At 39.5% G+C, this 12,786-nt stretch overlaps 1 protein-coding gene across 1 annotated transcript in view; it reads left to right on the plus strand.

The window, feature by feature from the left end:
* The window catches only part of LOC104036601 (proprotein convertase subtilisin/kexin type 5), a 252,794-nt gene that overhangs the window by 59,916 nt on the left and 180,092 nt on the right, over positions 1-12,786 (plus strand). Inside the window, exon 3 of the mRNA XM_075725548.1 lies at positions 8,964-9,077. Coding sequence (XP_075581663.1) covers positions 8,964-9,077 — 114 coding nt within the window. The remainder of the gene's footprint in view (positions 1-8,963; positions 9,078-12,786) is intronic.

The raw sequence follows: 12,786 nt of genomic DNA on the forward strand, positions 1-12,786 counted from the left end.
GGATGCTGGGGCAGAGTGTACCCCCTCAGCAAGTTTGCTGATGACACAAAACTGGGAGGAGTGGCTGATAGACCAGAGGATCGTGCTGCCATTCAGAGGGACCTGGACAGGCTGGAGAAATGGGCTGACAGGAACTTCATGCAGTTCAACAAGGGGAAGTGCCAAGTCCTGCACCTGGGGAGGAACAACCCCATGCAACAGTATAGGCTGGGAGCCTCCCAGCTGGAAAGCACCAGGTTGAACATGAGCCAGCAATGTGCCCTTGCGGCAAAGAGGGCCAATGGTATCCTGGGCTGCATTAGGCAAAGCATTGCCAGCAGGTCGAGGGAGGTGATCCTTCCCCTCTCCTCAGCACTGGTGAGGCCACACCTGGAGTCCTGTGTCCAGTTCTGGGCTTCCCTAGTATAAGAGAGACATGGACATACTGGAGAGAGTCCAGCAAAGGGCCACGAAAATGATGAAGGGACTGGAGCATCTCTCCTATGAGGCAAGGCTGAGAGAGCTGGGACTGTTCAGCCTAGAGAAGAGAAGGCTCAGGGGGGTTCTTATTAATGTCCCTTGCTGAAAGGTACCCGAGGGTCCTGGTGGACAAGCTGAACATGGGTCAGCAGTGAGCCTCTACAGCAGCGAAAGCATATTGGATCCTGGGCTGCATCCACAGGGGCATTACTGGCAGAGATAGATACATGATTATCCCATTCTACTCAGCACTTGTCAGGCCATACCTGGAGTACTGTGTCCAGTTCTGGTCCCCACAATTCAAGAAAGACGCAGAATGGCTGGAGAGGGTCCAAAAGAGAGCCATGAAGATGATCAAGCGGCTGGAGAACCTGCCCTATGAGGAAAGACTGAGGAAGGTGGGTCTTTTCACCCTGGAGAAGAGAAGGCTCGGGGGGGCCTCATCACAATATTCCAGTACTTAAAGGGCAGCTACAAAGAGGATGGAGGCTCTCTCTTCACAAGGAGCCACATGGAGAGGACAAGGGGCAACAGATACAAGTTACACTGGGAGAGGTTTCATTTTCATAGAATCATAGAATCATAGAATGCTTTGGGTTGGAAGGGACATTTAGAGGTCATCTAGCCCAACCCCCCTGCAGTGAGCAGGGACAGCTTTAACTAGATCAGGTTGCTCAGAGCCCCATCCAACCTGACCTTGAATGTTGCCAGGGATGGGGCCTCTACCACCTCTCTGGGCAACCTGTTCCAGTGCTTCACCACCCTCATTGTGAAAAATTTCTTTCTTATGTCTAGTCTAAATCTATTCTTCTCTAGTTTAAATCCATTATTCCTTGTCCTGTCACAACAGGCCTTGCTAAAAAGATTCTCCCCATCCTTTCTATAGGCCCCCTTTAAGTACTGAAAGGCTGCAATAAGGTCTCCTCACAGCCTTCTCTTCTCCAGGCTGAACAACCCCAACTCTCTCAGCCTGGCCTGATAGGAGAGGTGCTCCAGCCCTCAGATCATTTTGGTGGCCCTCTTCTGGACCCGCTCCAACAGGTCCATGTCCTTCTTGTGCTGAGGGCTCCAGAGCTGGACGCAGTACTCCAGGTGAGGTCTTACCAGAGCAGAGAGGCAGAATCACCTCCCTCGACCTGCTGGCCACGCTTCTTTTGATGCAGCCCAGGATTCGGTTGGCTTTCTGGGCTGCAAGTGCACATTGCCAGCTCATGTCCAGCTTTTCATCCACCAATACCCCAAGTCCTTCTCCGCAGGGCTGCTCTCAATCTCTTCATCCTCCAACCTGTACTGATATCGGGGGTTGCCCCGTCCCAGGTGCAGGACCTTGCACTTGGCCTTGTTGAACCTCATGAGGTTCACACAGGCCCACCTCTCCAGCTTGTCCAGGTCCCTCTGGATGACATCTCGTCCTCCTGGCATGTCAACCGCACCACTCAGCTTGGTGTCGTCTGCAAACTTGCTGAGGGTGCACTCGATCCCACTGTCTATGTCATTGATGATGATGTTAAACAGCACCGGTCCCAGTACGGACCCCTGAGGGACTCCACTTGTCACCGGTCTCCATGTGGACATCGAGCCATTGACCACGACCCTCTGGATGTGACCATCCAGCCAATTCCTTATCCACCAAACAGTCCACCCATCAAACCCATATCTCTCCAATTTAGAGAGAAGGATGTTGTGGGGGACTGTGTTGAAGGCTTTACAGGAATCCAAGTAGATGACATCCATTGCTTTTCCCTTGTCCACTGATGCAGTCACTCCTTCATAGAAAGCCACTAGGTTGGTGTCGTGGTTTAGCCCCAGCCAGCAACTAAGCATCACGCAGCCGCTGTACTTGAAACATGCTTTGTCTAAGATACCTGGGGCTGGTTCAGTTGGAAGCCACAAGATAGGAATCCAGGCTCCCTGGAACTTGTTGTCAGGTCTGCCCCAAAGCTGCTGTGTGATTTTCATCCTGTAATTTTGAACTGGTCTGTGGTCTGCTGTCGTACAGTGTGCAAGGGAGGAGGTTGGGCAGAGGCTGCTGTCTTGTTCACTCAGCAATTGCTGCAGTCACATCCATGAATAGAAAACCTGCCAGTAATTCCCCAAGGAGAAAAGCTGTGTGTCTTTTTGTGTCTGCCACTTTGATTGTCCCCTACCTTTCCAGTGGGACATGAGTCCCGGCCATTCACAGACAAGTTGAGCTTCTCCAAAATTTCATTGTAACACCTGTCTTCCCGAGCCATTCAAACTGCTTAATAGACTCCCTTGGGGCAGGGACTTTGTATCACCAACTCCACCTGGGGTATGCCCCTTTTTTTTGTTTCTATTCCCAACTTATTCCTCTAAAGCCCTGTTTCTAAAGCAGGAATAAGATTTTGCTATCACACACGGTTGTAGACTAAGATGTGTTGATATTTATAAAGGGCTCTCTGAGATCCTGGAATGGGAAGGATGCACTGGAAAGGCAAAGGGTGTTTTAGGTATGGTAAAATATACAGCTCTAGATGTGCATGTATGTGGAGGTATGACTGTAGTGCTCTAACGGATTACTTGTATGTAGCAAAGTAGATGGAAACCACTTAATTCATAGCAGGACTGACTGGCTTTTCTGTGGCTGAGAGATGGAAAAAATATGCATTGAATTTCAGCTTTGTTCCACAGGTCTGTTGTGTAAGATGTGTTTGGGCATAAGTGGTAATTTCAAACATCTGCTGCTGCTGTCTTTCCTCCTCTGCTTTTCCTTTGTCTTTCCAGCCTTTCCTAACATCTGTTTCCTTTTTTTCATCTTGCTTTTTTCAGAGTATGTGTAGCATAATTATGACAACTGCGTTAACTGTGGATTGTCATTGACCCTTACTGAAGAAGCACTTTGTCAGTCAGCAAGAACACATCACTTAGTGCTGCTCAATTCATTGACTTTTTATCAAACTTTAGACCCCTGCAATTTATGAAACGTTATCTGCAATAATTTTCCATGTTCTTGACCTATGACAACAGCTACTTTATCCAACTGTCTTCATCTATTTTTATGTACAAACTGGCTGCTGTGAGTCAGAGAATACTGATAGGTTAGGAAAATATCTCAGTGTTCAATTATTGTTAAAAAGCCCATGCAATTCTTAAGCAGAATAGTCCATTTTTGTGGGTCTCACTTTTGTGACTCTGCCCATAGGCAAGAGATGTGCCACCAGTCTCAATCTCCCCTCCTACATGACTAACGGCTTAGGTCTCAAGTGTTCAGTAACCCGAAAATAGTCATTGGATATTGGCATATCCTCCTGATGCGCTTTAATCCCAATTTTTCTTTTACTTCTTTTTCTTTCATTAGAATGTGAAATGCAAATGGAGAATGTAGTCAACTGGTATGTTTAAACAGAACTTGTATCACAGAAAATTTCATGACAGGACAACTAAGATATGCAAGTGACTGTTTTTGCTACCATGACCTGTAGGAACTATTTTTCTCCTATGGCCTAATATGGGCCAAGTACAATCTCATTTTCTCTGTCTGAGAGTGCCAACCTCACTTTTGTCCTTCTTCAACTTGGTGTATTTGAATTCATTTGCATATGAATATTAGGATTATTTAAACTAGTAAAGAATAAAGTACATCAGGTGCAGAGTGAGAACATCCACATGGGGAGGCAGGCTGCTATTCCAGAATAATTCCTTCTGTAGAAAAAATCTAAGTGAAATTTCTGCAATGCAGTACAGCACGAGTGTTGCCTCTTTTGCTCATTCAACCCGACTCATTACAGATTCATTGTTTGTTTGGCGATACTTTCCATGCCCCTTATCTAAGTTTTCTCTCTCTTTTTCTCTTTAATTTATGGTGTTCCCATGGCACCTGCTTGCTTGTTATCTGAGCAGGAATTTCTAATTTCTTCTTACAGGCATAGGACAGATTGAGGTGAATGATGGCAGTACAAGGGATAAAGCCATGACTGCATTTGGGCGTGGCGCATTCAGCAACTCTTCCTCATAGACTGAAGACCCAAACCTTCATGTTTCATTCTGCGACATAAAAATAATAGATTCTGGTATGAAATTTATTCCCTACTTCAGAGTTAGGGTCTTTTTTTCCCCATGCATGCTTTCCTCATACTGGAAATGCCTTCAGCTTGTCTATAACTTCTGCTCTTTAATAATTGTATTTTCACATAGTTGACACATTTCTAATCCATTTGAAAATATTTACTCAAGCAGACCCCCTCATGATATATTTTAACAACAAAATAACTACTCTTTCACAAGTGTCCAGTGTGTGCATGTTAAAAATTGCATTGCTTTGATAAATAGGTGGATTATTTTTTCCAGTATGTTATTTTTTTTTCCCTTTTTTTCAAACGTGGTTTTTTTTCCACAGTTTATTGCACTGGCGAAGGTCTTACTGCAACATTCTTATATGGGGCTTTTCTATGAATTCTGTTGAATGAAGGAGAGGGAAAATAGAAAATAGTTTGATTCACATAGAGATGACATTTTATTATATGCTTTAGTGCTTAAAGAGAATGAAAGATTGGTATGCTTGAATTAGCTCAGAGCAGCTTTTATTCCATAGCATGGTTTCATGCAAGTCTATGAAGAAGAGCTGCATTGTTATGGAACAACCCTGTGAGTGCTGATGACTGGAAATGATGAACTTTTAAAATAATTTGGTCTCTAGTCTGGCTTGGTTTTGACTTCTAGACATTCAGGAGATGAAACTTTCAAAGCTGAAGTCAGTGGGAAAATGTGCATTGTTCCCCCTCAGTAAGAGTGACTTTATGGAAATGTTAAAATGTACCTCATTGTTTGCATAGAGTCTTCTTTTGGCAAGAAATGAGAATCCATATAATTACTCCAGAGATTTTCCTTCAAGGCCTATGGGTTAGGAAGTGTGGACACTTTTAAAAAGAAAATATTTTTATATAAATGAACTCTTTTCATACAAAATCAGCAAATCCAAGATACATCAGGCATATGACAATGATGTGTGCATGAATACCCATGGAATAGTCGAAGGAAATATATGTCAGAATATTAAAATAACTGCTGAGTCTTGAGATAATCTTCATTAATATAACCCAGTCATTGTACAATTTAGCTTAGGCTGGACTTCTGTCAAGTTTTTCTGTTCACTTATTAGAGGAAAAACCAAAACCCTGTAATTCAGTGGAGTAAGCTATTTCTATAGAAATGATATTTTCTGTAAACTAAATTTTATGCACTGACTTCTCAGCTGAGAAAATCGGTTTCCTGTGGTTTTAAATTATATTCCAGATGTGTATTCCAGTGCATCCTCAGTGTAAAAACAATTATTAAGCAGATCCCAACAGATGTTTGCTAAAAATCTTACAGACAAAGCTACAATCAGGACTGTGATCAGGCATGCTGTGTTCTTTTGGGTTACTCTGTCTAGCATCCTGTGCTGTCTCTCTCATGAGAGTGCACAGAGTCATAATAGTCATTTTCACTTCCCGCTTCCACATATGTGGATAGCTATAGGCGCCCAAAATGAATCCTAATGTTTTACACTGTTTCCATCATTACAGAGCTGCTTGCACTATCCTCCCATACGTATATTCACACAAACATGACATTTGCCCCTCTCTGTATTTTATAAAATAAAATAGATATTTTATTTATAGTATATATTTATAGTATTTATGCTTACATAAACTTCTTTCAGTTGCTAATGATAGTTCTTGTAGGAGCCTTGATGCAGAGGAGTTCCTAATGCCAATTTAAATGCCATGGGATCTCTGACTGACAGCTCCTCTAGGCAATAGTAGTACTGGTGACTACCTTCTTCCATTAATGTTCATGCATCTAAATCAGAGTTGGCAGTGGTAGAAAGGGTAAAAGTTTAAACTGATTCTGCTCAGTCTATCTCATTGTTTTTTTCTTTGTGGATGTTTTTACACCATCCTGAAGTTGTGTTGGGAATAGGCATTTATAACTCCTCCCTACAGGCTCAAATATGAATGAGTTTTCACAATGAGTTGCCATGCATGGCGTGCTTTATGTGTGCTCTTAGCCCGTGCAGTGCTGAAATTTGTTGGCTTAAATAATTTTCTTCATAACTTTTAAAGGCATGGTAACATGGGGATGAGTTAAGGTGACAGTAAATACTCTTGCAGCAAAGAAACCTTAGATCCCTCATCAGTTGAAAATGTTTCTAGCAACAATAGCCAGGTCTGATACTAAGGTTTGGGAGGTGGATCTGTATAAACCCTGAAAACCATGGTTAGTTTTTCAGACCTGTTGAAGCTTTTTTTGTTACTCATTTCTAAATACTGGTAATAGAAGAAGAGAGGTCCATGATCTAAGGCAACCCAGTCACCTAGTGAGTCAGAGATTAAATGGTACATAGAATGCCTCTCAGCTGGCTTCAGATGTGTTGGGAGAGCTGGGCTACCTGCAAGAAAAGAAGATTAAGAGAAAAAACCCAAGCTTGTGTTGTGGATATCTGGAAAAGAAATCATGCGTTAGCAGCAGGTGACAAGGAAGTACGGCTCATTATAAATCTGTTATAAATCAACCTTTTTGATGGAGGAGAGCTCCAGTTAAAAGGGATCTCAATCCCACTTTAAATCAGTCTCTTCAGTCTTAAGGCTTAGTGCTTACCAAAGTCTTTGGCTCTCCCTTTTTTGGCTTCTTGACAGATATACTCTATACATCTTGCAGGCCTCCAGACATTGCTACATCAAACAGCACCTAAGACTGATTAGCTGCCTCCTCCTGCTGAAGGGACCTCTGGATCATGTAAGATCTGAAGGTGGCAGTCAGCTCTTGGTTTCTTGAGAGGAAGTCCACCAAGATAGATTTCAGCCCAAGCTGAAAGAGGAGCTGAGTAACCAGGAGAGAAAGGCACCCTATCCAATTTCTCAGTTCTCTCCAAAGTTGAAAAGGAATTATGACTGTTACTAGAAGATTTAACAGACAATTTCTGTGTAAGCATTACCAGATAGTCTGTATTCCTAAACTGCATAATTTATCCTCTAGAAGAATACTGTTGACTCTGAAGTTAATTCTTGGGAAGGGGAAACATTCAATTCTTCTTTATAAAGATGTGGTGAGTTGACCTTGCCCGGCTGCCAGATGCCCACCCAGCTGCTCTCTCGCTCTCCTCAACAGGACAGGGGGAGAAAATAAGATGAAAAAAAGTTCATGGAGATCATGGAGTTCAGGGAGATCACTTACCAATTACCTTCATGGGCAAAACTTGACCTGAGGAAAATTATGATTCTATGACCAGGAAGTAGAGGCCTGAAGCCAGGGTAGTATCAACCTCGAACAAATTTTCTGTTAATGTCAATGGAGTTATTTTTGTGTAAGTATCCCATGATTTGAAGTTGAAGTGAAGATGCATAGTGCAGACATTAGCCTGGTAAGGAAAGACATTAATACCGTCCCTGACAAGTGACAAAGAGAAATACGTGAGCTGAAAATAAAGTTCTTTTATATATATGTATGTGTGTGTGTATGCATGCACAGATATTCATAAACAGCACAAATCTAAGGCGCAGAGTTGGCTGCAAGTAGGAAATGGCTGGCTTTCTTGGAGAGGTAAATTTAATTTTTATAGTTATATCCTGTGAAACAATTCAGCAGAAATATGAGATGTCAGGAAGCTAGATGCATGTAAATGTAACCTGAGTTTCTCTGTGAATAGTTTATATTGTTTACATTTATAAAAAATAGCTCTCATTTAGACTAGATAATGCAGAAACGACTGCAAAGTCCTGTCTGCTGTAAGGCTGATGTCAGTTTTGGTGTTGCCCTTTCTGGATGTCATGAATCTTTGAAGAGGTGTCTGACAGATAAGAATCTGACTTTCAAAACTAGATTTTTAACCCCAATCTTCTTTTTTTTTCTGTTTCAAGCTTTTTTTTCTTATTGTTGCAATTTAACCTGTTGCTCAGTACCCAGCTGTTTCTTCCTTGGGAGTACTATAGTATAAAATAAAGTTTCAGAGAGCCTGACTGAGTGAATCTTGACAAAAAGTCACTCTGCTATAAAATACAGTTTAATTTTTTTTTTCACTCCAAGTGGTGAAGCTGATTTACATATTGGTTGAGTAGAATGTTTGAGTATGTTACTGAACTTTTTTTTTTCAAGAACAGACCTAAATAAAACAAAAGAAAAAACCTATCATTCATTTCTCATTGTGATATACTGTTAAGCTTTGTAATTTTTTTTTTGTAGAATTGAAAGAGGAGCTAGTCTAATAATGAAAAATAATAAAATAATAATGTTATTATTCAAAAGATGCTAGCCAATGAAATCTTTCTAGCAGGGGATTTAAATAGACGTTCATGGAGACTTGTAGTAGTAACTAAATTGGATGTATTCCTGAGTGAACAATACGCCAAGGTGAGCTTTGCATTCCCACTGCCAAAATGAACTCTACTACAAGACATGCAGTATATCTTGGATTCTGGTAAATGGGAAAATTCCCAAGATTTCACACATTTCTTGATAGTCTCCATGGAATCCTAACACTTACCAAATGTTTTCCTTGTTTGCAGGTAGAGTGGATACAACAGCAGGTGGTTAAAAGAAGAATAAAGAGGGATTATAAACATGGTGGTACCCAATCCACTTATTTCAATGATCCCAAGTGGCCAAGCATGTGGTACATGGTAAGTACATAAAGGGTCATTGGTTCTGTTTCATGCTAGCATTTAGTTCTTTGCTGTGATATTTTGAAAAGGGGCAAAATAGTATGTTCCAAAAAAGCAAACTTTTCTTTTCTGCTTTATGTAACTAATGAAGGTTTGTAAACCTTATAAGTATTATGAAGACTTCCCAGTGGGCCCCACAATAAGAAACATTTATTAATGCATTCATTCATGAATGCTTCCTATTGCAAGATGCCTTGGGAAGTATTTATTAGAGGATAAACTTTCAGCAATGAGAAGGGAAGGAACATAGCCACAATATGTGAGAGCAGCAAATCCACTTGTTTTCAGTGTGCCCAATTCACATTCTCAGCCATCAGTGTGACACAAATTTATCATGTCCTGAAACAGGAGAAAAGAGCCACAAACAATGTCTGTTTAGTGTTATAAGTACACCCTTTTTAGTAAAGAATAATTCAGTTGAAATAAATGGATTATTTGTGCTGCTTCCTGTCTGACATGAGTTCCGTGTTATTTGAGCAAACTTTTTTCCCTGGTTATAGTCACAGTTAAAGCCTGGAGTGAAACTTCTTTATGCAAGAAATAAAAATAAATCCTCATTTTGCCTAGGAAGATGCAAATTAAAAGTTCATGTATTTAGTTAAAGAAAGTTCGGAGCAACAAGTTAGGCAATTGACTCCAGCGCACATATCTGCATTTTGGCGATTAAAGATTTGTTCTCTTTCCCTACTGTTTTTCCCTACTGTATTGATGTAGTTCTAAGTCCTTATATCTTGTTTTATCACTAGGTCACCTATGTAGCTGAGAGCAGGGCATTCAGAAGGTTTATGACTTGATAGCTTGAATTGCTTCAGATAGATAGGGAGGAAAATATTCCTTTTGGGAAACAATATGTAAAATAATTTCCTTGTAAGTAGACGTCTTTTCAGGCATTCTGCTAATTCCAGAGTGTTAGTTTACTATTTCATGTGAATAAACAAGATTGTCCTAACACAGCTTCAAAATGTTTTAAAGTTTTAATATTTATTTCATCTTGGCTTGTAGTTTGTTGCTGCATACATTCAAAACCAAAAATCTTAGAATGTCATAGGTTTGCAGTAATTTGCAACTAACAATAAACTCAGACATTCAGAAGTCCTTATCTTCAAGTATGTACCATACAAGCATGTAATCAGTCAGCAAGTCTAGTAGCTTGGCTATTCAGTTTCCAGAATTCCTGTGTTTTACTAAGTAATACCTTACTTTCAAAATTCCTCTTATATTTATTAATGGACTATATTACTGACTCTTTTCTTTTCTCATGGAAAAATGATCCCATCTTAATTTTCAGAGCTACTGAAGATCTTTGAGGCAATAACTCTCCTCATACACTAGAAATCTATTTCATTTATGCTTTATTGCAGTACTGTACTGATGTGGCTACGGGTGTTTTAGCTTTTATCCACAATGTAATAGTTTTCAGTTCTTTGTGAAAGCCTTATTATTTTGGGTCATGGGATCATGGCAGGATTTTTTCCCCATCAACTAAAAGGCATATATTTGTCTCCTCTTATATCTATGTTTATTCAGTCTGCCTATCCTATAAATATGTGCATAATGTGACAGATTCCAATAAATGGCCGTAGTTTGTGTTATTGTGGCCTGTCAGTTCTCAATTTTTTAATTTTATTTCAACATTTTAATTGAAACTAGAACATAACAGTGATTTATCCATAGATAGTCTGCTCTTATTGTGATAAAATTTCAGCTCTGTGTTAGAATAGAAAGAGGGAGGCCAAATTTCAGGAGAAACACTAGTAAAGCAAAAGCCCACTATGGTTTACAATAACTTATGTAATTTCTCCTTTGTGCTCTTAGATATGCATTCAAGGTTTTTACTGTTACCATACCTTTTGGGTGCTATTACATTAGGGTTGTATTTTTTTTTTTTAATTGACAATAGATGCTTATAACAGTTACCTGTAATTTTCTTTAGGAAGGTAAGTATCCTGTTTACAAATATTGCCTAGCCACATTGCTTCATGGCTACCTTGCCTAATATGAAAAGCACTTTAGGTCAACAAATGGATTTTACTGGTTGTCTTGTACAACTTTCAAGAGTACTTTCAGTTCTGTACCTGTAGAAGAAAGTCCTCACTTACAGACATGCTGGGAAGGGAGTGTTATTGGCTGATTGTGTTTGTCTCCACTGAATAACTGCATATTTGCTGTGATGTTAGTGGTAGTGGTTTGATGACATTTTGCTGAGAGTAATCAGTAAAGTATTATTATTCATCAAGAAAGAATAGCTAAAAATATCTTAATGAATTGACTTGAGGACTGACTTGGGTCATTACCAGATATCCTCATATGACTGTATTTGTGACTGTAGCCATAGCTACTTCTGTTAATATCTTATTTATCTTTACAAGTTGAAGAAAAAAAAAGGAATTCCAGGTTAGTTAATGGTTTCAGTCATCGCTATGTCAGAAAGAGGTTTTTAGATTTCTGTCTGCAAACTTGTTATTGAGAAAGTAATAAAGTATTAATTATCATGTACAGGTTTACATTTTGATTAATAAGTAACTTCATTGTGGGTTAAGATTGTTACCTTTGGCCATTGATCTGGTATAACCTCTAACAGGGCTGTAAACGTAGTTCAGATTTGTTGACATAAACCTTTTATTCAAAGACTTTGTCAAACAAAATCTCTGATTTCCTTCTGTTTTTCTTCCCTGGCTTTTTCTTCACAAGTATCACCCCTTGTAATTTTAACAGTCCTGGGTAGCAATAATACATTTTTGTTTGTGTGATATCCATGGCAAGAAGTTGCAAGGGGGATTCAGGCCTTCTCTCCCTTCTGGGTAATTAAAAAGGTCTCAAGACCTATTCCATGAGGAAATTAAAAGTTCTTTTTTATCTCTATATTTTTCTCCATTGACTATAAACACATTCCTAGAAAGAGTAGAAAGATTCGGAATTTGCAACACTTGCAGCCAGAATCTGCAAGATATTTAGCACCTTACAGTTCTGTGAAAACTGAAGCAAATAGAGCTTCCAGAGACACTCATCACCTAAATGAGTATGCTTTTACTTTTTCATTACTGGAGTATTATCTATTGAGAAATTATTGCTTCTCATGCTTTCTAATACCTAGGAAAAGGCAACCTTAAAAAAATGCTTTATCATAACCTCTGATTTCTGAGGCATCTCTGCTTAAGACTGAAATAGAATCTTTTTATAGATTAAGTAACACATGAAACTTCACGAGAGTCACTATTCAAATATTGAAAACTGATAGAATCGGGCTCAGCTTGCTCAGGATGAATTGATATTAAAAAAATAATGTCAAAGGGAAAGCAAGTCCTTAGTTAATATCCTTTTTGAAACTTTGGGTCAGGAGAGAGCTAACAGTCCAGTATGTTGTCCCTAGGGCTTAACTATCTATGTATCATCATGTTATATCTATTCTTCTCTTTCATTAGTGTTGGCAAAATATTCTGTTTCTCAATAACTGGATGAACTATATACAGTCAGTTTGCATAACTGAAAGACTTCAGTCAAGTCTAAAATTGCATAATTTTGTTACATAGAATGTAGCTTCAAGAAATTGATTTAACCATTGTCTATTTTTTAACAAACCATTGCTAGACTACAAAGACACTGACCATGTCTTTGCAGTCAGTTCAGACAGGAACAAGTCTTTTTCAACACTCATCAAGGATAATCC

The sequence above is a fragment of the Pelecanus crispus genome, chromosome W (assembly GCF_030463565.1).
Source record: "Pelecanus crispus isolate bPelCri1 chromosome W, bPelCri1.pri, whole genome shotgun sequence".
In the NCBI taxonomy this organism is placed as follows: domain Eukaryota; kingdom Metazoa; phylum Chordata; class Aves; order Pelecaniformes; family Pelecanidae; genus Pelecanus; species Pelecanus crispus.